Source organism: Pelodiscus sinensis, chromosome 6 (assembly GCF_049634645.1).
Source record: "Pelodiscus sinensis isolate JC-2024 chromosome 6, ASM4963464v1, whole genome shotgun sequence".
Taxonomy (NCBI): Eukaryota; Metazoa; Chordata; order Testudines; family Trionychidae; genus Pelodiscus; species Pelodiscus sinensis.
Window position 1 is genome coordinate 78,512,395 of NC_134716.1, and position 26,065 is coordinate 78,538,459.

Here is a 26,065-nt window from a genome sequence, read left to right on the forward strand (position 1 = left end):
AATAGAAAATGATGTGCAGAAGCCCTGTTATTGCAAATGAAATTTCCAGGCACTTCAATTTCAACACACACCAGTTTAGATCAAATAAAACAGGTTTATTAACTACAGAAAGATAGATTTTATGTGATCACAAGTAATGAGGCATGGAATCGGAGTTGGTTACAGAGAAATAAACGGTAAAATGCAAAATTAACCAAGTTGATGAATTCAATGCGAATAAAGTTTCTCTAACCATACACGTTCAGCAATCTGGTTAGAATTTTTCAACCAGGACCATTCCCCTACTTCAAAGTGGCTTTCTTTGTCATTCAAACTTTGTCAGTGATGTGAGTAGAGTTGAGGGAAGAGAGGTGATTTTGGGGTCTCTGTTCTTCATTTTTATATCTTTTTCTTCTCTTAGAGAATCATCTACAGCTCTGTGTCAGGCGATAGCAAGATTGCATGGGATGTAAATTTTTCACTCACACCCTTCTTCCTTACAAAAAGAGCTGCTTAACCAGGTGATAGCTCAATTGATTTTGTTGACACATAACTTAAGCATCAGTTTGCTTTTTCTTTTCTGAATTAACTTGTGTCTGCGTTTCTAATAAAAGTATGTCTCAACAATGTCATACAGTAGAATCTTATAACTTGACATATAATTTGTTACACATATTGATCAGCAAATTATGAGTTTTCAAATGATACCTCACAAGCAATACTTCATATGAAATTTATCATGGCCTTCTAAAAGCTGTGAACATAGGGATTCAGTCTGTCACAAGTATCATCTGATGAATTTAGCAGTCTAAACTATTAAATATAAAGGAAGGAATTATAATATTTTGTCGGTGGTGGTAGAAGCATACATTGTCTGAAAAGTGTGGTTGAAGGGTTGAGAGCCGAGGTACCTTCAGTTCTGGAATTGGACATCTGTACAAAGTTAGATGAAGATAGAGCCCCAGGTATTATGCAATATTATTATCGTTAATATGTAATGATTTAATGAAAGACCATATTGTAATGCATATGAGTATGGTGGTTGTGGAAGTATTTATTTATTTTGAATTTCAAACCTCACATAGGTCACTCACTCCCTCCAGTTTAATCCTACATTTGTATCATAGTGCTTGTATCCCTGATTCTGCAGATATTTCCACAAATAAGGACCTAGATGTGCCAACATGGAACATCTTGTGGGATCAGAGCATAAATTCTGATATCTGAGTTTCCAGTTACTAAGAAGTTATATATTTTATGGTAGAAAATGGAAACATCTTAGAGGCTTTGAAAATTATCTTGTTGATAGCAGCATTTAAATAACAGCCATTTGAATGCAATTCAGGTTCTCTAGAGTGGTTATAGCTCATATTTAGCATTTTACATCAGCACTATATTGTAAAGTGCTTCCATTTTTTTTGTCCTTTCCAAAGAACCTGTATTTTATTACAATGCAGAATTCATATTACGGCAGCTGGTAGTTTTTAAACAGTCTCAGTGAATGTGCCTTGTAACTGGCAATATTGTTATCATTTTTCTAGGAGATATGTTTTGCTATTCTTCTAAAAAACTGAAGTACACTGCACAAAGAATGTACCTGTGCTGCAAAATGAGATTCAGCACTTAAAAAGCCCAGTGTCTACCTCTCTCTGTTGCAGTGATCCAACTCAGTCAACTGAAGATTCTTATTGTTAGGGTGTCCTGTAGGAATTGTTAATTATATTGATGTGATAGTCCCATTATTTCTCATTGAAGCTCTCATAAATTGACTACGCTAATGCAGGTGACCTTTCGGTGTAATGATGTCTTATCTTTCCAGTTCTATATGCAAGAGGAGTTACCTAATTATATTTTTAAAGCAGTGGTTCTCTATGGCCTGGTCCATGCTAAAGAGGAAAGTCAACTTAAGATATGCAACTCCAGCTATATTAATTACATAGCTAGAGTCAACATATCTTAAATTATGTTTTTGCATCATCCACACAGTGGGAGGACAATGGGAGCACACTCTCCAGTCGACTTCCCTTACTCCTCATGAGGAACAGGACTACCAGCACTGATAGAGGTGTCCTCTCAGTTTGAATTAGTAGGTCTTCATTAGACCCACAAATTCAAACCCTGGAAGATCAGCTGTGGCAGTGTCAATCTTTCGTGTAGCGTAGACAAGTCCAAAGTGTGGTCCATAGATCATTAATGATCCATGACCATCTTGTAGGTGGGCTCAGAGCTCGCCTCCCTCCTCCCCACAGCGTGGAATCCATGCTGGTACTCCATTCCTACACTCTCTCCACCATGAGGTTGGAGCACCAGTGCCAGTTTTCCACTGCAAGGGGGGAGTGAACCTCACAGGCCAGATCTGGCTTGCAGGGGAAGGAAGCAGCACTGTGAATTGATGCTGCTCCTCCTCACAGCTGAGGGAGTAGCCACACAGGAAACTGCTTGCTTGGAGGGTTTCCCTGCTGCTCCCATTGGATGGAATCATAGCCAAAGGGAGTAGTGGGAGGCAGTGCCTGAGAGTGGCAAGAAGCATGGAGCCAGGTAAGCACCCCCATTCCTCTCATGCTCAGATCCCCACCCCCATCTCCCTCATGCACCCAGCTCCCTCCAAGACCTTGCACCTTCATCCTGCTCCTACACCTGACCTCTCAGCCAAACTCCACACCCCAATCCCCTTTTAAACGTATTTTGTCATCATGGGTGGTGGGCTGATGATCTGTGGAAAGGTCTGCATTGAATGGGGGTGGGCTGTATGCCAAAAAGTTTGAGAACCACTGTTCTAATGCGTAGTGGGAACAAATCACAGAAAACTATGGACCAGGTTTTTATTTAGCCATGTTTGATGCCTAAATACTTACAAAATAATCTGGCCCTATGTGCTTTGTGTTGGTTCCTTGTACAGGAATCTTTGGTAGTAAAGGAGGGCTGGGAGTGAGGGACAAACAAATATACAAGTCTGTCATGCCCACGGGAGTTCAATTTCTACTGAAGTTACTATAAGGATGAAGCAATTTCACTAGTACACTGCAGACTAAGGAGGGGCGGATTCTCTCAATTCAAACCACTACAGAACACCTTGTTAATTTGTTTACTCTGTCATTGTGCAAGAGAGAGGATTTTAGATTTTTTTGTCTGTGGATTTAGAAATTCCCACATCCATGTATATATTGACTATGGATGGAAATTGTAATAAACTACTGAAATGATTGCTTCTAACCATCTAATCAGATCCTTTAAAATATTAGTATTTTCTGAAGAATGGTATCCAATGTAAAACTGTAGGAGTGGGGGAAAGCCGTCAGTCTAAATTGCACAGAGGAAAGTTTATACATGAATCAGCATTAATTACTGCACTATTGGAGGTCATCTGTAATCCCATTGTCGGACTTCGTGGTTAGCATAATTACCATGCTGTGCTAAGAACAGCCAGAGTAATCTCACTTCGCAAAATGAGGTGCCTGGAGGAAAAGAAGACTGCAAATGTCAAAAGTAAATGTATTTTTTGCGTACCTTCCATTTTAAATCTGTTTGTTTTGATTACATTTTCTAGAGATATATCAATCAAATAAAAGAAAGCTATGTATTATTCATGCAGCACAATCAGCCACACTTCATTGTAAGTAACAAAAAAATTAATCTTTTATTTGCAAGGACATAATCTACGCATTTTCATGCAACCTTAAACCATTTGCTTAATTTCTAGTTGGAAATAAATTATAGAAGTCAACATTAAACCCATTAAAGTAAACATGTTTGTCTAAGGAATTAAGACTTACCTCTTGATCTTTTTACTTAACAACAATAATAATAATAATATTAGTAATAATAATTGTATTACTACTACCTTTCCAATCTTTTCTAAAAAGATTTTCCCCTTCACTTACTAACATTATAAATAAATAGCATATTTCTATATTAATGTCTATCCAAAAATATCAAGCAGCAATTTCTGTCACAAATGGGGCATTACTTGTTTGGTTTCCCTTAGCTGGTGGATGGTGATCGAATTTATTTTGTGGGCTGGATTATTTGGGCAGTGGTGACCAAACTGTACAGGAAGAGGACACCTGATCCGTAAATTATGTATTCGAGAGGTAAAAAATCTGGAAAGGTGATTAATTCCTTGCTGATTCATGTTAGTGATTGTGACAGAGTGGAGTAGGCCCTCTCCTGGCCAGTAAAGTGCAGTAGAGAGGTCCTCTGAGCTGCCTAGAATGGCTTTTTGGGAAGCAGCCAATCAGGGTCCAGCAAGTTAGTTTAAGAGACCTGCTGGGCCAGAGCGCGTTCAGTTTCTTGCTGGATCGGTGGGAGCATAAACGGTGCAGCTGGCTGGAAGAGCCCTGTCCCAGGTGGTGCTGCCAGTGGCTGAAGAGAATGAGAAGAGAATGAGAAGAAGCTGTGAGTTGGTGTTGGGACTACTGGTGGGGGAAGAGGCCTGGCCTTCGAGGCACCTCAAAAGGGGAACTGAACTGTAATGGCCAGCTGGAGAGTTTTGGCCAGAAAGGTCCTAATAGGGCAAAGACATTGGCTCCACGGTAGGAGCCCTGGGACGCTTCTCTATTCCAAAGTGAGAATAAACTAAAAGACAATAGAGGGCACTGAGAGAGGCCCCTGTTGGACTTATACCCTGGAAGGAGTTTGCTCGGTTTTTACAGACTGTGTGACTTTGCTGAATAGTGAGTTCACTTTGTTATAGTGATATCCTGAGATCTGTTATATCTGTCATATATTAAAGAAACCCCCTTAGGGTACATCTACACTCTAGTTCTATTTTGGGATACTTCCGCTATCCCAAAATAGCTATTCTGCATCTTTTAAGCAAACCTGTTATTTCAAAATATAATGGGCTTACTATTCTGATGTCCCTGTAAACCTCATTCCATGAAGATTAAGGGATGATTCGGAATAGCACTTTGTTTAGAAATTTGGCACTGTGTAGGCAGCATCAAATTACAAAATAAGCTATTTCAAAATTGACTCGAAATAAGCAACCCAATTTGCATAGCTCAATCTGCGTAGCTTATTTCTAGCTAAGGGTGCAGTGTAGACACATCCTTAGTGTTTGTCTCTATTCCAAACTGATGCTGTTTATTAGGAGAACTAAAAGATAAATTGGTTCTCAACTCTTCCAACACTTGAGACTGGATATTGCATTAATTTTTGTACTTTCTGGATTCCATTCATGGCCATGAGGTTTGCCGGCATTCCTTTTAAATGTGTAATGTCTGTGTATAGTGTTTGTGTGTGTGGATTTATTTTTAATGAGTAAGAGAAGCAAGGGTGATGCTGCACTCTGTGTACCCCAGTTGTCTGAGAGGGATTAAACTGTTAAAAATTTCAGAAGTTGCTTTTTTTTGCCACAACCTGCTATGCAACTTTCACACTTTTTTTTTTATCATGCTTTACTGTCAGACTCTGATATGACAGTATTAACTCATGGAAGTGCAATTTAATGGCAGTCATTGACCAGTTTCAGTTGCACTGCTTCAGTTTAGTAAAGCAATTACCTTCCTCTAAGGCTCCAATTTCTCATCTTGTCATGAATTCTGTTAAATGAATTTAGGATTATATTAGGGTGGTGCCAGAAGACAGAGAGTACAGATTGTACCTGCTGTGGAAAAAAAAAAAAGTACCTGAACTTTATTTAAAATGAAAAAAAGCTTCAAAAGCTTTGGGTTTGTTTCTTTTCCTTCTTTCACTTCTAGTATTCACTCAGCAACATTCCATAGCAGCTGTGTACTAAATAGAGTCATTTAGATCTTAATTTGCAGAAAAAGAAAAGCAATCTTTAAAATATCTACACTATGCCTCACACTGCAAAGCCTGTACAGCTGTTGTCCTATTGCATACTCCCATGATGCAAAACAGTTGACATAACTTGATGTACAGTGTGCTTCAGCTGGGATTTTTCAGAAGTGAGTTTCTTGAGAATCATTGTTTACCAGGAAGAAAAATAAAATGTAATTCTTGTATTTGTGTAAACATTCTCATCAACAACAATTGCAGACTCCCCGGCAGAACGGTAAATGGGTCCCCGCTCAGGCACAATCTATTCCTGCATGAGTGCGGTCTGTCTGACATTTCTTTCACATGCCCACCTGGTAGAGTTGCCAACTGTCTAATCATGCACACCCAAAGATCCTTGCTCTGTGTCTGCTCTACCCCTTTCCTGAGGGAATGGCAACCCTTCTCTGAGGCCCTGCCCCATGTCACTCCATTCCTCCTACCCTAGCAGTAGCAGTTAGGGATTCCTAGATCTTTTTCAATCACCCTGAGCATTTGCTCCTCCCCCATCGGCAGGCCTGGGTGTAAATGAAAATATTTCTGCAAAATTCTGCATATGAGCAACCAAATAAAAGAAATTGCAGCCATTGGGCTAAAGCACAAGGATTTATCACAATTAACAACATAACTTTTTTATTTGTTAGCTGTAACATCTAGTGAGAACTGCCAGAATAAACTTGCAACTGCATAATGCAAAATAGAATTTTACAGCACATGCACTATCTTAAAGCATGATTTTACAATACTACACAATTGAGTTGATTTTCATGACCAAGTCTTAACAATTTCTGAGAGAACGATAATTGTATAGGTGGCTCCATGTTCTATAAAGGCAAATATTGGATCTGAAATCCACATGACAGATATAGGCTTGTTTCTACAGGAGAAGAATCTGCAATATATTTGAGAGAGCTTGTCTATGCATCTGTGTGTCTGTCGGGGTGTGTCTAGACTACAGGGTTTTGTCGACAAAAGTGGACTTTTGTCGACAAAACTATACCTGCATCTGGGACAGCCCTGAGCCTCCCAGACACTTGGCATTCCTGAAGCTCTTCCCTTCTCCCCAGATTTGAACAGGAACTTTGCATCATCAGGGAGGAAGGGGAAATTGCAGTTTGCTGCATTCCTTACTCTAACTAGGGAGTGCAAGTGGCTTTCATCCCCAGCCCTACCCCAGAGCAATGATTTAAATAAAGCATGGACATTTTCATTTAACTTTCCAAAAAAAAACCAAAATTAATTGAGCTAAGAACTTGAGCACACTTGCCCTCTAGTCTGAACTAGGGAGGCAAATGAAACATGCCGAAGTTGCTAATGAAGCACAGGATTTAAATATCCCGCGCTTGATTAGCATAGTAGTGGCTGGTCGCCATTTTAAAAAACCGGTAGCCCAAATTAACTCGCCGTGTGTAGACGCGGCAGTCCGATCCAAAACCCTTTCCTTGAATTAATTGTTATTTCTCATGCAATGAGGAGTAACAGTTAATTTGAGGGAAGAGTTTTGGATCGGACTACTGCATCTACACACAGCGAGTTAATTCGGCATACCGGCTTTTTAAAATGGCGACCAGCCACAAATATGCTAATAAAGCGCGGGATATTTAAATATCGTGCTTCATTAGCAACTTCGGTATGCTTCATTTGGCTCCGTAGTTCAGACTAGGGGGCAAGTGTAGACATATCCTCTGAGAACAGAATTTTGTACCTTCTCCTTTTTTAACATAGCATAATGTCTCGTGCACACAGCACTGTGTCTGCAGAAGATGCTTTCCTGTCAACAAAGGTCCTGTTGCTCAATTTTGTCAATGTTGTGGCATAATGCATCTACACAAGTGATCTTATAGCAGTACATTTGTCCACTATAAGCTTGTAAGTGTAGACATGGCCTTAAACAAATTGATAGAGCCCAATTTGACAAATCAAGACAAGTGGAATTAAAATAAGAAACCTGTTGAGTGAAGTACCTATTTCCTGGATCTAGAAATGTACTGTGATTTTTTTAGGCATAATCCCTAAAAAGATAGGGAAGAAATATAATTCTGATGGTATATGGTAATAGATGGAGCATAGTAAGTACTGTACTTGGTAATTTAATTGCCTTCAATTACCCTCACGTTAGAATTTCACATAGATCTCCAATACTGCTTCACACATACCAACTGTAAAAGCAAACTAGGCTCCAAAAACCCTACACAGTTTGATAAGCAAAAAAACTGTGCATGTTGCTAGCTCTTTTCTGGGCATGTTTACACAGCAGGGCTAAAGCCAAAATAAGCTACACAATTTGAGCTACGTCAATTGCATAATTTAAGTTGAAATAGCTTATTTTGGTTTTTGGTGCTGTCTACACAGTAGGAAGTCTGAGGAAGAACATTCTTACTCTGACTTCCCTTACTCCTCGTGAAATGAGGTTTACAGGAGTCGCAGTAAGAAGTCCTTCAGCTTGACATTATTTTGACATTATGTTGAAATAGCTACTTGTAGTGTGGATGTGGACTATATTATTACAGAATAATGCCAGTTTTTCCGAAATAATGCTGCTGTGTAGATGTACCCTCATAGACTTCCCAGGAGCACTGGGGAAGTCAGAGAGAATATAGACATCTCTATTATTGAGAGAAGGGCTGTGGACCCTCAGAGGCAGTTCTGATTAGGGAGATAGGTACTCAGAGCTCCTCCCTAGAACTCTTTCAGGTGTGGAGGAAAAAAGTATTAGTGAAACTGCATTTGTAAAAATAGAACTGAAGTGAAGTACACATGCATCATCAGGGCAAAATCAGTTGTTGTTTGCAATTTGCACACACAAATGTGAATATGTGAGCCCTTTAACAATGATCCACACCCACTACATACAATAAATGCTTGCTCCAGAAGGGAACAAGGGATCCTCAGAAAATTCTTTATTATGATTATTTGTGTTACAGTAATGCCTAAGAATCCCACTCAGGAACTGAACCACATTGTGTAAGGCACTGTGTAAATACAGAACAAAAAGATGGTTTCCTTGCCACCTCACTCTCATGATCACACAGCGCATTATGATGTTTGCACATTTCCGAGGACAAAATCCAGAGACTACCCATGGTTTGGGATTCCTTCCACACAAGACTGAGTATTTTACGCTTTTCAGTTTTCCTTTTCTCATTTCTGATAGATTAAAGATAAAATAATAATTGTCTTTTCTGTTTTAAACTATTCTTATGCTGCCCCTAGAGCTATGCAAGGAAACAGAGGAAAAACATACTAACTGTACCATTACCATTAACCAGAAAAATAGAGCACACATTAAGCTTGTTGGTAGTAAGTCAACATACACATTTTATTATACGGTAAACTACTTCCAATATGAACACTTTCTGTTTAGTGAAACATGCTTCTCTGCATGTTCTCCTATGCCATTTTACTATAAGGACAAGAAGGACATCTACAACTGAAGTAGCAAAAGTCTCATAAAATACGCATTGGAAATCTCCCTGTCTTACAACTCTCCACCAATCTTAAAATAGGGGAAGCTGGGAAGTGAAGCAGGAAGGTTTAGCCTCCATCAGACTCAAATGCATGGGGAGTGGTTTCATCTGAAGCCACAAAATCAACATCCTCCTTTTTTCCAGAAAATTTGAAAGGATTCAGATCTAGGAGATTGGATATGACCTGTTTGCCCATAATTCACATATGCAAGGGAAAAAGTTAACATGGGTATACAATTTTAAACATGTTTGTGCAAAAAGAATCACATGTCATTAGGCAATGATTTATCAAAGTGAAGGCTGCCAATGTAATAGTGTACCTACAGCTTCTAGTTCAAGTAAACTTCCATTGGCTCCTTGATGCACATTTAGCTTTCCTCCTCAGACTCCATGATCAATATCCATATGCAAAACTACCCAATCTGCAATAGAATTTAATAATACCTTCATGTTTATACTTCCACCCACCCCACTATTCACTTGCTCTCATGGATGACTAATTTTGATAGAAACTGGAACCTGTTAAACTATTTGTTTGAGGGTTTGTATTGAATTATGAATTGATGAAGAAGCTCAGAAGTTAATGTTGAGTAAATTTTCAAAATTTTCCTCAGGCTTGAAAGCGTGACAATTTTCACACTAAATGGACTTGTTATAACAAATCAGAAAGGGGTTCTAAAATTCTTTTGATGAAATGGATCCGTCAATCTTCAAGTTGGATTTTACTGTGTAAAATGGCACATTTTTATGAGTTATGCTTGTCATGTCTGCCTTTGTCAGTGACAAAAATAAGGTTTTACTGTTTTTTTCCTCCTGTTTTCCACTGTGGAGCCAATATAGCTGTGGGAGAGTGAACTGAATTTCTTCTGATTCATGCAGCATCCACAGAATTATTAACTAAATTCTAAATGCAAAATCTGTATTGTTGGTGCTATGTGACCCAGATTCCAGATTGTTTGGCCAGCAGTGAGAAATAACAGCTGAAATCCTATCCTGTTGAGGTCAATGCCATTGTTTTCAATGCAGACAGAATTTCATCCAGCATCGTTTGTAGTTAGGCAGTGAACAGGTTTTGTCATTTGGAAAACAATGAACACGGACCCCCACAAAGTATTTTTAGAATCCTTTTAACCTTCACCTCAGAGTCAACTTAGAGCTACAGTTTGTTTTATATTTGTCTTTTTTGTCAGTGATACATAATAATGCCTGAGAACATGCTACCATTGACTACCAAGGCTGTCTCACTGCCTCAGCTTTGGGGGAAAAGAGAGCAAATTACAAGTTATTTTTCCCTACTGTCTGTTTAAATTATTTGTGGCTGTATTGCAGTATGTAGTAAGGATTTTACAGCAATAATGCTTTGTAATTCATTCTCAGTTAATGATTGAAATGGAAATGTGTCACCAGAATATTGGAGGAGAACAAGGAGGGGCTGCAAGATGACATGCTTGCTAGGATATACCTGGCCCCTCCTGCTTGAGTCCTCTGCTTTCCCATTGGCTGGGGCTGATAACACTAGGCTAACTGATTTTCATGTCCTTCTGCCCCATCTTTGTAGGCTTGTTTGAGATATTTCAAGAGCCCCTTGTCCCTGTTAGCTCGGCACTTGCAAGAATTAGGGTGAGAGGGATGTAGAATTGACTGAGCATGTTCTGATTCTGAGATACTTGCAAGGTGAATTTGGTGGTGATCTGTTGAGCCAACCTTTCAACAGAACCTAGAAATGTATGAACTGTATGGTTTTGTGTGTCCTGTTTGAAATTCCTAAGGTATGTTTGGCCCACAAATGTATAGATCTTTTGCTGAGCTAAGCAAATAATTCATGTCCTGAATTTCTCCTTGTGAATTGTTTTAGAACAGGTAAAAATCTCATTATCTTGTAATTAGTCTCAATTTTTTTCAGCACATTATTCTCAGCAGATGATTTGTGAAGTCTGAATTTCTCTCTGTGCTGGTTATTCATGTAAGACATGTGGTATGGGTTCTGTTACCTGACTGAATGACTTGCATAACCTGTCATGTGCAAATACCTCAGTACCTCATATGTGTCTTAAGAGGATAAATCCATTAACATTCTTGAGGTGCTTGGGTATCTTGATAATGAACATCATAGAAAAAGTCTATAATAAAACTGTAAATATTGCAATTAAATATACATCCTGTGCTGCATCAATAAATTACAAAAGAGCTCTACTCAGGTACCTGACTTAATACAAGTTATTTATGTAACTAACCAATGCAGCACAAAATTCCAGTTATGTATTCTATTACAGTATTCACAATCACTGTTCTGGCTAGGTGGATTAACCTTCACAGTAAAAGTGGCAAAATGCCAGTTTTACTGTAATATAGTTTGGGATTTGTTTTTAGTAAATATTTCTGCATCCAGGCTTGCAATTCATTTTTGTGACTACTTGCATTCATAATGCAGACTTTCAAATGTTTGTGGAAAGCAAACAAAAAGGAATTGTGAAGTTAATTTGATCAGTTGTTGAATGTTTGCTCAGATTTGCTGATAATACAGTACTACTCAGATGGTTTAAATCTCTGCTGACATCTTATTTGAAATAGTAACATCCTGGAACAAATTAACCACTACTCCATGTACGTCAATCATCAATCTGAGTAATTGATCATTTCTTTCATTCACAGGATGCTCTGGCCCCTTGGGAATAGAAGGAGGAATTGTATCAAACCAACAAATTACTGCATCATCCACTCATCGGGCTCTTTTTGGGCTCCAGAAATGGTATCCATACTATGCACGACTTAATAAGAAGGGTCTTGTAAATGCTTGGACTGCTGCAGAAAATGACAGATGGCCATGGATTCAGGTAACAGATGGAGTTGTGGGAGGGGAAAAAAAATCTCTTTGACTCAATTGCCAGAGTCATTTAAGAAACTGATGAAGATAAGTGGTAAACTAATAGCAAGATTCTTGTTCACTGTCATAAACGCATTCTAGATTAAAGGAGGGTGGGAGAGTATCCTAATTTCAGCTTCTTTGTGTGTAAAATATAAAAATCCTGTATAAAACCACACTGTACTCTAACACTCCATTGTAACTGTAGGATTTTCTGTGTATAAAAACAGATTCTTATAAAAGAGGCAGCTTTTCAAATATGACACATTTCTGTTCATCGGTGTTGTAGTAGCATTTAGTAGCAGCATCTGTTCATGGACAGCCTTTAATACTTAAAAAAACATAGGCCCAATCCTAAAGTCTTTATGCTGGCAAAATTCTCATCTGCTTCACTAGGAATTTTACAAAATAAAGGACTTCAGGGGTACACCTCCATTTGTATCCTCTCTGTCTAGCTACATAACACACATCTTGTTAGTCTTTAAAGTGCTGCGTAGACCTGTCTTTTGCTTCAGCAAGACCAGACTAACACGGCTACATCTCTATTACTATGCCCACATAAAGTAAGTAAGTATGTACCTTAAACCAGATGCAGTGGTAACTGTTGTATTTAAGATTGAAATGTATCTTTGGGGGCTAAAATTCTCCATACTGCATCTCTCCTCAAAAGAGACTATTTCTGGAAAGCTGCAAATGAAAGTCTACTCTATCGATCTAGTACTTGATTACCTTGTAAATTGTGCAGTTATTTACACAGGTGGATTCACTTTGCCCAAATGTGCATGATTACTAAAGTAGTAAAGCAATGGAATATCAAATCTAATGACTATATATTAAGGAATAGTATGTTAAGCTTGATACAAGATTTGGAGCTAATCTTAGCTGGTGATTTCTATAGGTTGGTTGGTTTCATTTTTTTAATGATGTGTATGTATTGAGCTAGCATTTATCAACTATTTGTTTTCTGATAGAACTGCTCGTGTGGTAATATGTTACTATCCATTTATGTAACATATGAAGGAGCCACTTTCATATTAGTCTCTATATAGACTTATGCAAGACAAATATTTAAAATATGTGGTTAATAGTATTCACTTGTAAATTTCAATTCTTGTTCCATATGGATTATTTTAGATCTCACACTGATTCCATCTGATTTATGTGCACGGTTATGGACTAGTATGTATGATATGTTCACAGATATCATATGCATTTTTCCTAGCTATTTAAATTTCAGGTCCAAAATTTTTTACAGGTAAAAATTTTTAAAAAGCATCTGTGATATTTAGGAGCATGGGGTTATTTTAAATTTTTACCTTTTTATTATAATTCCATAGTTGGGAAGAAAACATCTTAAGCATCTTAAGTTCTGTTTCCTTCCATAAAGTTCACCAGAGAGTTGGAAACTCTTGAGTTTACACATGGAGAAGGAATCAGATTGAATAAGAAAAAAAGGGAATTGAGCAGAAGTATTTTCTTAGAGTCATAACCTAACTTAAAAGTACAATGGGAACATGAAATAAATTGTCTTTTTAGGCTCCGTTAGATGGAAGCTGTCTCTAATAAACTAGAATGGGATTTTCTGCCTCATTCAGAGCAGAAACTTGATCCAAGATCTTTCATTTCCTATATCAGTACCCTCACCACTGGGCTTTTTAGCTATTTTCAGATTCTGCAACCAGTGCAGACCATCATCTCGAGTGTTTGTGATGGTCTTAAATACATGAAAGTTCAGATGTACTTCTGTTGTATCTCTATATACCTTACTCATCTCGAGTGTTTGTGATGGTCTTAAATCTGTTATATATTTGGGAGAGTTTGTGTGAATCATAGAATCATAGAGCTGGACGAGACCTCAGGAGGTCATCAAGTCCAGCCCCCTGCCCAAAGCAGGACCAATCCCAACTAAATCAACACAGCCAGGGCTTTGTCAAGCTGAGACGTAACACCCTCTAGGGATGGGGATGTGCCTGGAATGGGATTGTTTCTCAGAAAACCATATAGAAAATAGAATCAGCAGGTAGGTGAGAGGGGCTAGTAGGTGGCATTGCACACCCCCAATGTGAGACTGCCCCAGCCGCAAGCCTCCCACTACCCCTACCCCCAGTGCCTTTTATGGAGGACAAGGGAGGCTGAAGTCCCCTCCCCATTCATAAGGGAACATTGCTGGCTGTTTCCCTCACTCCCTGATGATGGGGAAGTGCACAGTTTGCTGTATTTCTCACTCTGGCTGGGGAGTGCAAGGAGCTGGAGAACCTGGACCTGCACCATCTGGGGGATATGCATCCCTACCCCAGCCACTGGAACTGCAGTGGCCATGGAAAAGTGATTCTCACCTGGCCCTAAACTGCTGTGGTGTCAGAGCAGAACAGAACAGAACAGAGTTCTCTCTCCCCAGCATAGCCTGCCTACTGAACCCCTCCCCTTCCCCCTCAGAGCAATGATTTCAATGAAAAACAAAACTTAAAATAAGGACCCAAGCAGTGGTGGGTAAATCTTCAAGTATATCAATAAACTAAGTGCTAATATAGAAGAGTCCCTATAGTATGAAAGTTGCAGTTGTGCTCATCAGGGTGCCTAATTATTATACTTTGAATCATTCAGCCCTAATCTTTAAACAAGAGCCTGTCAACCCTCCAAGTGAGAACTGGGAATTCTTAAGTATCAGTATAATAGATATATAATCTATAGATCAAACTAAGGATGTGTTGATTCTATTCTATTTTATTTAGATTCTTATACAACCTTTATCACCAGGGTATCTACTTAATGAATTATGATGGAGGCGGTTGTACATCTTAGAAACTGCAGCTGTTTATCTAGAGTCTTAAATGGATCCCATCCAACCATATTTCCTGGCATAGATAAGGTTCCCTGTAGTTTACTGTGTGGATTTTTCAGAAAAGTTATTAAAAATTGAAGTTCACTGTGAACATTATTAGCTTGTGTTGCATTTTCTAAGACCAGAGATTTTCCATAGTTTCACTATAGCCAGAGCACTAGGTATAGCTATCATTAAGGTTGCCTAGGCATATCCATTATAACCTGTTTCCAATCAGTCATAACAACTTTCACTTATTGAAAGGATATTTTCCAGGACTTCTCTGCTAAAGGGTAACTTCAGTTTTAGCACCTGAAGAAAAAAAAGGTTGAGCTACTTTTCAGCAGGGGGAGAATGGAAATAAAAATATATTCCCATACAAATGCAAAATCTTGCAATATTTTTCTGATTACCTTTAGTGCTAAAATAGTTGGAGATTAAAAAAAGCAAATTGGGAAGAGAACTAATCTTTGTCAAGGAAAAATGCCTTGAGGTTCTGCAAGAAATTGGTTTTAATTTTTCAAATATAAACCATTGGAAAATCAGATAGCATGCATGCATTCACTGTAATTCTTTGCATTGGAGCTCTGTTTCTCTGGCCAAATACTCATTAAGGTCCAGACATTTCCTGGTCTTCACATGGATGCACTGAGTAGATGAGGGTGGGGAGCAAAGGAGAGGAGAAGCAGAAGTCTCAGACGCCACTCTTCCATAAGACCTTGAGAGAATTTATTTAATTAAACAGTGCAATCCTTGATTTCTCCTGGTGCTCACCAAAGAGGGGTGCTGTAGTTTTTTGCCTTCTCTGCTGGGGTGTGCCTAAAAAACCACAATCTAGCCTTAACTGAGGAGAGATTCCATAGGAAGCCAGTCTAGAACCTCTCTTAGAACTCCCTTAAAGTGAAGGTTCACAGGCAGATGTGGAAGCTTCAAGAAAGTTAATATAACCCAATAATGTGTTAACTCTATTATGTCTCGCCTTAACGGAAATAAATATTAATGGAGCTTAGGTATAAATGATCATTCGTACAATGCATGTGCAAAATAAAGACCAGACCCAGGGCCAGACTAAGGGGTGGGCTAGCCGGGCAGCTGCCCAGGGCGCCAACCTACGGGGGGCACCCGGCTCCTGGTGGGCTGCAGCGGCCACCCAGGGCGGGGGCCGTGTTAACCCCCACAGCACCGGCCAGCAGTGCCCGTCCCCCCACGGCTGCAGGGCCTTGCATGGCCAGGCGCAGCCGGCAGTGGCTGGGCCGACTGGGCAGTGCATGCGCCGTGCGTCCGCCCATGTGCCCCAGGGGTGGGCCTGTGCATGCATCGTGCACCCAAAGGCGGGGCTACGCATTCCGGGGGTGGACCCACACATGTGCCATGTTCCCAGAGGTGGGGCGCAGTGTGCCTGGGGCCCGGAAAACCAAAATGGCTTGGGCCGGCCCTGTCCAGACCAGTAATACATATATACCATTGCTTTAATAGGGCCAATTTCACAAAAATTGAAAACAATTATGAGTCAGATCAGTGGGGGAAGAATTTAATCAGAAAAATGTGAATAACCAGGAATAATTTAGAACACTTTACTACATGCCCAAAAGTCTATAATCTCACTATTGAAAAAGGGGATGAGAAGAGAAATTTTGTTGATGAAGGTAATAGTGTTGAATAATATACTTAAATTTGTCTAAGACAGTGGTGGGCAATAACTAGTCTGGGAGCCAGATGTGGTTTGCCAGGGTTAGCTCCTGTGGGGGCCGCTGCCACTGTATCCACCTGCACCTCCACAGGTACGGGTACTTGTAGCTCCTGTCGGCAGTAGATCACCGTTCCCGGTCTAATGGGAGCTGCAGGAAGTGATGTCTCCAGTCTGTGGTGCTCCCTGCAGTTCCCATTGGCCAGGAATGGCAAGCCTCTGGGAAAAATCTACATCTGTGGAGGTGCAGGTAAATAAAGTAGCAGTGGCCCTCCATGGGCTAATCTTTGCGAACCACCACCATCTTATTGCACAACCCTTGTATGAGGTATTTGACCCTATGACATTTTGACTAAAAACTAGAATGATATGGTGTAATATGGAATACATTGCATGTATTTAAAGTAGCCAATTGTAAATGTGGATGCATCATCAAGCCAGTTTATTTCCACTAGAGATCAGTTGTTGTTGTTTTATTTTTTTATCAATCCCTACGAAGAAACTATCTCCAGTAATGTTTGTAGATGACACCAAAATTAGTGGTAAACAATGAACAGGACAGGTCACAGTCTCAGAGCAATCTTGATTTGCTTGAAAACTGGACATAAGCAAACATTTTTTTTTGTATATGGCTAATGTAAAAGCATATAACTAGGAACAAAAAACGTAGCTGATAGTGACTAAAAAGATTTGGCGGACAATCAGCTGAACTTGAGCTCCTAGGGTGTGTTTAGACTACAGGGTTTTGTCGACAAAAGTGGACTTTTGTCGACAAAACTATACCTGCGTCTACACTGCCTCTGAGTTCTGTCGACATAACGTCGACAGAACTCGGCAGTTTTGTCGACGGTGGTAAACCTCATTCTATGAGAAATAACGCCTTTTGTCGACAGAGTTCTGTCAACAGAAGGCATTATTGCATCTATACTGTCCTTTGCGTCTACACTCTCATATTGACAAAGTGGCTTACTTTGTCGACAGAACTGGATGTAGTCTAGACGCTCTTTGTCGACAGAAGCCTGTAGTTTAGACATCCCCCTAGTGTGGTGCTATGAGGAAAAAAATCTATGTAAAAATGTAATGTAACGCTTAAGGGTGCATAAACAGGGTAGTTTCAAGTAAGAGAAGAGAGGTTATTTTATCTCTGTATTTGCACTCTTATGACCATTGTTGGAAAACTGTATCAAATTCTGGGGCTCACAGTTGAAGAAGGGTTTTGATAAATCACGGAATAGAAAATTTAGAAAATAGCCATCAGCATGATTAAAGGATTAAAACATGGCTTAGAGAAGTAATTCTAAATTGGGGGAGAGTCGGGGCAGAAGCTGGAGCCCTGCTGCCCAGGGCTGAAGCTTGGTTTATTTTGGCAGACCCTGTGAAATCTTCTTTAAGCCTCGTTATGGCCCCCAGATTCCAATTTGAGAACCACTGCCTCAGAGTGATAACACTGAAAGAGCTCAGTCTCTTTAGGTTAACAAAGAAGAGGTTGAGGGTGGCTTGATTTTACCATTTATAAGTACTTCTATGAGGTACTTGTCAATAGGATCCTCAGTCCAGCAGAGAAAGGTATAACACAGTCTAATGGTTGGAAGTTAAAGCTAGACAAATTCAAACTGAAAACAAAATGTAAACTTTTGACAGTGAGATTAGTTAACCATGGGTACAATTTACCAAAGCTCTAATCCTGGCAATTTTAAAATCAAAATTGATTTTTTTCTAAAAGATCTGCTACCTATCAATTCTGTTGGAGCAATTCTATGCCCTGTGGTGTTCTGGACATCAGGTGGTACCTTCTGTCCTTGGAATCTATGAATTTCCTGGCCAATTGCTTGTCATTCCTGTGAGAAAGGGGAAATGAGGAACATTCCTTTCATCCTAATCCCACCCGTTTTTGCTTCCCCATCTGTAAACATTGCCCCTAAAGAGGACTCCCTGTGAGATCCAGGTGAGGGTGGGAACAGTGGAACACAATGCTGTAGAATCAGTTGACCTTATCCATTCTGTGTGTGGGATGAAGATGGTCGATGCAGAGCAAACACCATATGTTGGTCTGATTGATGGAATAGTTGGCCTCCTCATAATGGCAGTAGGTTTGTTTGTTAGTTTTTGTTTTTTCCCAGAAATTGAGTGAATGTTTAACAGAGATTAGGTAGAATCATATGAAACAAGAAGCTTATATATAGATATAGACACGCACACGCACACACACAGCAAAATAGCATATGGTTCAATGAACCTAAAAGAGTATCATTTAAGGAAGATGTTATATAATGGACAGAGTCCCACAAAGTATAATTATATTCAGACCCTAGCTATTTTTACCTGAACCCTCATTATCTTTTGTCATTTAATTTCTTTATTTATACGCAGCTCATCAAGTGAAAGATTTTGAGTACTTTGCTTATAACTCACTTGTAATGAATGCAGTTTCCCTCCTAATCTTTCAGGTGTCTGACACACATGAACTAATTAGTATGCAATTTCATTTTCCTGCATTCTCCTGATGAACTGAAAACCGAAATTGCTATTTTAAATTTATGCTCCCAGCATGTAATTAATAATGACACTACAATGTTTATAATCAGCTGGCTATTTAAAGGGTCAATGACCTTGTTTTTGAAAGCAAATTAAAACCAAACTCAATCCTATCTCCATTTTTAAAAAAAGTTCTGCTGACCTTTGTTTTTCCTTACAGGTTTAGAATATTAATAAAATAGCATCCATGTTAACCACTTACTGCTTTATTAGTGACACCAGACATTAATGTTTCTAATTAAAAGGGATAAGCATTCATATTTTTATATTTTTATTTTAATAATTGCTGGGTAGAGATAATCAGAATTGTCAGTCTGTTTATTGCATTAATGCTAAGTATTTTCTTTTATAATCCCAGTTATAAATCAGAGATGTTTTCTTTACCATTGTTAGCCATTCTGCTTTATGAGTTGAGTATATAATTTTTTTCCTCCTTTGTTCCTTCCTCCTGTGAGTCCCATCAAAAAGAATCTTAATCAGTAGCCTTGCATTCTAATCTTCCTTCTCTATCCCCTTACTGCCTCTTCATCTGTCCTAGTTTTGTTCATTCATACCTCTTACCTCCTAAAATACTGAAATGAACTTCCCTAATAGAGGAAAGTTTTAAACTGAAATACAGTAATTAAGAAATGTTTAAGAACACTTTTCTAGATGCCGAAAAAGCTAGAGTCCCAAATTTAAAAAAAATATATTGTACTGGTTTTAAAATAATCTGGTTTTAGAGGGAAAGTGAAGGTAACTATTAAAAAAGAATAAAGGTGAAGCAGATAATGATGAATATAAATAAGAAGCTAGGGATTGTAGAAAGTTGATAAAAGAAGCAAATCTAACACAAGGTGAAATATATGGCCAAGGACAGTAAATTGGAGTTTCTAAAAATATATTAGAAACAATATTAGATAAAAATAGAAGATTTGTCAATAATAATGCAAGAAAGACAGCAATGTACAATGACTATTTTTGTTCTGTATCAGAGGGGTAGCCGTGTTAGTCTGAATCTGCAAAAGCGACGAGGAGTCCTGTGGCACCTTATAGACTAACTGAAGTGTAGGAGCATAAGCTTTCGTGGGCAAAGACCCACTTCGTCAGATGCATGTAGTGGAAATTTCCGCTACATGTATCTGACGAAGTGGGTCTTTGCCCACGAAAGCTTATTCTCCTATACTTCAGTTAGTCTATAAGGTGCCACAGGACTCCTCGTCGCTTTATTTTTGTTCTGTATTTGGAGTAGAGGTGATGTAGACATATGATGCTGAAACATTTTCCATTCCAGTAATAACTTAAGCAGATGTTAAATAGCAGCTACAAATTTTTAAATCAATCGGTCAAGATAACTTATATTTAAGAGTTTTAAAAAAGCTCACCCAGGCTATGTCTACACAGCAGCATTTTTTCAGAATAACTAACATTATTCTGAAATAACACAGTCCGTGTCTACACAGTTAGCAGTTATTTTGACATAATGTTGAAATAATGGTCAGCCGGAGGAATTCTTACTCTGACTCCTGTAACCCCCATTTTACAAGGAGTTAGGAAAGTTGGAGGAAGATTGCTCTAATTCCGACTTCCTGCTGTGTAGATAGCACCAAAAGACCAAATAAGCTATTTTGACTTAAGCTATGCAACTGACATAGCTCAAGCTGTGTAGCTTATTTTGGCTTTAGCCCTGTGTGTAGACATACCCGCAGTGAGCTCCTCAGCCATTAGTACTGATTTTCAATATGTTTTGGAACACAAAGGAAGTTCCAGGAGATGAATGTGCCAATATTTTAAAATGATAGCTGGGATGACCCAACTAACTATATTTTAGTTAACCTGACATTGACCCCTAGGTAAGATTATGGAACAGCTAATAAGTGATTTGATAATAAAAAAATAAAGTAAGGTACTTAATGTTAATCAATATGCATTTACTGAAGATGGATACTGTTTAACTCACTTGATTTTAATGTAGTTGAAAGTTGATAAATGGTGATACTGTTGATAAAATATACTTAGATATCTATAAGGCATTTTAGTCAGCAAGTTATTTGTATGAAAAAAATTACAATGAGCTATATATAAGTTCAGGGCAAGTGCACCTCAATTTCCCTACTTCTGCTTCACTCAGGGAACTCACTCTAGGCTTGCAGTTCCTCAGCCATCACCTCTCCTTGGTAGAGACTGACTTTACTCTCCCTGCAAAATGAGGGTTTTCCAGTCTGCACTTTTCCTCCTTACCATAGGCAGCTGGTGCCTAAGGGGGAGTGGTATAGGCAGTGCCACCCTGGTGCATCTACACTGCACCTGGAGATTGAAATAAAATGTGCAATTTTAGCTACGCAAATTGTGTAGCTTATTTCAAGTTAATTTCGAAATAGTCTATTTTGAAATTTGGCGCTATCTATACAGCACCATATTGCTAAACAGAATGCTATTCTGAAACATTCCTTAATACTCATGGAACGAGATTTATAGGGACGTCAGAAGAGCGAGCCTGTGATATTTCAAAATAACAGCGTTGCTCAAAAGATGTGGAATAGCTATTTCAGGACACTTCCGGTATCCCAAAATAGTTCCGCAGTATAGACATAGGCCCAAAGGGACAGGGGGCATGAGAGGGCTTCCCATTTAACAATTATCATTTTGGTATGGGTATTCAGGTGGCAGCGCACCTCCCAAGTGCTACAACTCATCTATGCTTCTTACACAGTAATGTTCCCAGTAAACCAGCAGTTCCCTAAACAGACCAGCATCTGTGCTGTGCTTTCCATAAGTTATAATTTCTAACACTTATAAGTTATCACATATGCCTTAAAATCAAGCACATTTGTTCATAAGGTGAAACCATCATGGAAAACATATTAAAAACCCTCGCTTGCTCTAATAAGCTTATTAGAAATCATCTCCCTAGAAGCTCAACAGTGCTGATATGTGTCAGTCCTTCAAACTCAATCAAAGGTTTTCTGTAATTACTAGTTCATAATAGCCTTAGTTCAGGACTCCCACTAACATGTATAGGTTAATCTTTCCTTTATACAGATTGAGCTTTTCAGTTTGGGACGCTGAAAACAGGTAATCAGCAGATAATATTTCTCTCGTCAAAGCAGTTTCAAAAGGCTGGGGTTTTTTACATAATCAGATGGAAAGGAGTGGGGGGAGGGCTGGCTTTTTGCATAACCAGGAATGGGGAGCTTATATTCACCTCTCCCTAGAGATTCCCTAGGCAAACCACTTTACACATTTGTTGCAAACATTATTCTTTTCTGAACATTGTTCAATATAATGCTTTGAAATTTATACTTCCGAGGGTTCATGTCTCTTCTGCCTCAGAGAGATTCTATACAATGCTAGCCCACAATCATACATGACATTTTGTATTTAATACAATGAGCACCGAAGTAACTGAAACTTAACTGAATACGATTTTTTCCAAAAATATTGCGGAAAAATTGCCATGTCTGTCACAATCCTCATTAATAAATTTGCATCTGACACAAAGATTAGATGAGTATGACATGGATTCTGAATCAGGAACTCTATCACTCAACTCCCTATCAATGGAAGTTAATTGTATCTAAGTGGAAGACCAGTTAACAAGTGGGGCCACAGCTGATGGGTTAATTAGAGGGAGAAGTAACCCCAAGAGTTGGGAGCATATAGCAAGGAAAGAAGCCTGGGAAAAGGGGGGTGGAGGGATGCAAACCAGTTTTTGCTCCGTCTCCCACTCCCCACCTAAATAAGAGGGGGTATGTCTACACTATCCCGCTAGTTCGAACTAGCGGGGTAATGTAGGCATACCGCACTTGCAAATGAAGCCCGGGATTTGAATTTCCCGGGCTTCATTTGCATAAGCCGGCCAGCGCCATTTTTAAATGCCAGCTTGTTCGAACCCCGTGCCACGCGGCTACACGTGGCACGGGCTAGATAGTTCGAACTAGCAAGCCATTCCACACTATCTGTACACCTCGTTCCACGGAATGGCTTGCTAGTTCGAACTATCTAGCCCGTGCCGCGTGTAGCCGCGCGGCACGGGGTTCGAACAAGCCAGCATTTAAAAATGGCGCCGGCCGGCTTATGCAAATGAAGCCCGGGAAATTCAAATCCCGGGCTTCATTTGCAAGTGCGGTATGCCTACATTACCACCCTAGTTCGAACTAGGGTGGTAGTGTAGACATACCCAGGGAAAGCTGAGTGGGACTTGCAACAATTTACTAAGGTTCATGGTGAATGTTCCATCACTAGAAATATTTAAAGCAGACCATTTTTAAAGGATATGCTGTAATTTAAACAGGAACTTGCCTGCTACAGGGCGTGTTCTACTCAGGGAAATATAAATGCAGTTTTTGCTATTAAGTCACACCTTTGGCTTTGGAACTGTAGGCTCTGGACCTAAAGCATCTCCATTTCCCCTTCCAGTTTGCTAACCATGATAAGAAAGCAATCCCCCTTCTGATAGGGTTGCCTGATACTTTGTCCTTTCAAAGCGCTTGATTCTTCTGAGCCAGAGAAAGTCGCCATCTCACATCCTCCCTTCTTAGCTCTGTGGTGCACTTCTTAGTATAGTCAGCAAGTTCTATGGCCCCATGGTGCCTGGGCAGCAGGAATATTCCAATTCTATGAAGTTTGGGGTCGGGTTTCTCCCCCAGGCCTGCACCCCTCCCATGTTCTCCCCCCCCCACCCCCCACGCAGCCTGCCTGGTGACTTAAAATGGCCCAGTGTCTCACATCCACAGCAGCTCTCAAATGTACTGATTAGACACCAAAAGCCTGGTGATCATGGTGTGAGGGAACATGCTGGATCATTAACTGATGCCAGCCCTTCCTTAGTGAATCTACCACCTACAGCAAGCATGCTCCTTGTCAGGCTGAAGTTACTCCCATCACAGTCCTGGAGCAGAAGCATGGAGGGAATGGTGGAAAGGAGACAATCCAGAAAGTGACCAGTATGGGGGTGGGAAGCCAAGTAAGCCACTGGGGCAGGGCCTTGAGAGGAAGAGGAAGGGCAGGAAGTGGGGCCTCAGGGGACCCAGTTATAAGGAATTAGAAAAATCCTATTTCTTGTGCTTACAACACCCCATTCTGGAGCTGGTTTAATAGTGGATAAAGAGTCCTAAATCTCTAAACAAGCCAATATAAAATTCAAAATCACAAGCTCTGTCTGAAGTGCCAGGTCCAAGCCTTCTCTGCCTGGAGCTCAGACCTCTACTCCTGCTCGCATATTCTCTTTCTGTCAGTCACTTGCTGTCCTTTGTTAAATCACCTGATTCCACTCAAGTGAAGCTCCTTGTGATCAGGGCAGGCTTAATCCCAAGCTCTCTCCAATTTATGTGCAAGCTGCCCTGTTACCATGTCCCATCCAAATGTCCTTGGTCAAAGAACTTTACAGCAGCCCGGGTTCTTTATTCTCACAGAAAGAGAAACTGAACTATGCAGGATAGTATCAAATGAGGGATAACAAAAAGGAGAAGCTGCTATTTCTAATGGCTATGTAGGAGGCTAATTTTCAGGAGTAGTGGGTCCTAATCCTGGATTTGCCCCAGACTCACTATGTAATCTGGGACAAATCAATTGGGGCCCAATTTGTAAGAGCTGTTTAGGTGTCTACTAGAATTTTCAAAAAGTATCTAGGCACCTCCAACCCTTGGAGAATTAGGGCACCTAGACACTTTCAAAAATGCTATGAAGTGCCAAAATACTTTTAAAAGTCTGTCCTCTGTGCCTCCATTTCCTCCTCTGTAACACAAGGATGATAATATCTACCATAACCTGGTGAAACATGCTCAGAACCTTGAGGAAGGAGTGTATCTAAATGCTAAATGTTAATATTACCCCAGGGTTCTGGCATAAATGCAGGTGAAAAAGTCATTTTCTACAATTATACACCTTGGCTGTGTCTACATTCGCACCCCTTTCTGGAAAAGGGATGCTAATGTAGACTTCAGAATAGCAAAATCCGCGGAGGATTTAAATATCCTCCGCGGCATTTGCATTTACATGGCTGCCGCTTTTTTCCGGCTTGGGGATAAGCCGGAGAAAAGCGCCAGTCTAGACGTGATTCTCCGGAAAAGGGCTTATTTTCCAGAGGATCTCTTATTCCTACTTGAAGAGATCCTCCAGAAAAGAGCTTATTTTCCGGAAAATCACATCTAGACTGGCGCTTTTCTCCGGCTTATCCCCAAGCCGGAAAAAAGCGGCAGCCATGTAAATGCAAATGCCGCGGGGGATATTTAAATCCCCCGAGGATTTTGCTATTCCGAAGTCTATATTAGCATCCCTTTTCCGGAAAGGGGTGCCAATGTACACACAGACTATAAGTTTTAATAGCATGGGATACCACATGCTCAGATACAATGGTGATGGGTGTGATGAAAGAACCTAAAGACAACAGAACTTTTTACCCACTGAATACAATGCCTGTCTCATAAGAAGTGATTTTTTTTACACAGCCCAGGGCTGGAAAATATTCTACTCCCAGCACAACTATAGTCCAGACTATATCCCAGAGGCTGCATTATACAGAGTGCATTAATTTACTGCTTAGTCTAATGATCCTTTCTAAGTTATCTCTGATGGAACATTACAATTTTATTTAAAATGAAAATTTAAAAGTAATCTCTTATGTGTAGTTATAAAAGAGGTCTTACAAATGTATGTTGTTTTTTGAATAACCAAAAAAAAAAAAATCCACCTAATATTACATTAGAAAGTCTTAGTACTGTCATAACACAATATTAGGTCTATAATTGTTTGGCTATTCACCCAAATTATCACAGTGCTAGTGAACATTTGCTTTCTTAATAGATTAGAAAGATATTCTGTATGTTAACTGCTGCTGCTGTCAGGGTTAGAAAATGTGAAGAAATGCTAGTTAGAAAAATCTTTGTCTTGTAACAGACAAAACTCACATTAGCTAATGTGCATGTATTAATAGGTGATAGATGCTTTCCTGT

General features: G+C 39.6%; 1 protein-coding gene across 1 annotated transcript in view; it reads left to right on the forward strand.

The window, feature by feature from the left end:
• Nucleotides 1–26,065, forward strand: part of EDIL3 (EGF like repeats and discoidin domains 3) — a 424,704-nt gene that overhangs the window by 278,439 nt on the left and 120,200 nt on the right. Inside the window, exon 6 of the mRNA XM_006124343.4 lies at nucleotides 11,880–12,061. Coding sequence (XP_006124405.2) covers nucleotides 11,880–12,061 — 182 coding nt within the window. The remainder of the gene's footprint in view (nucleotides 1–11,879; nucleotides 12,062–26,065) is intronic.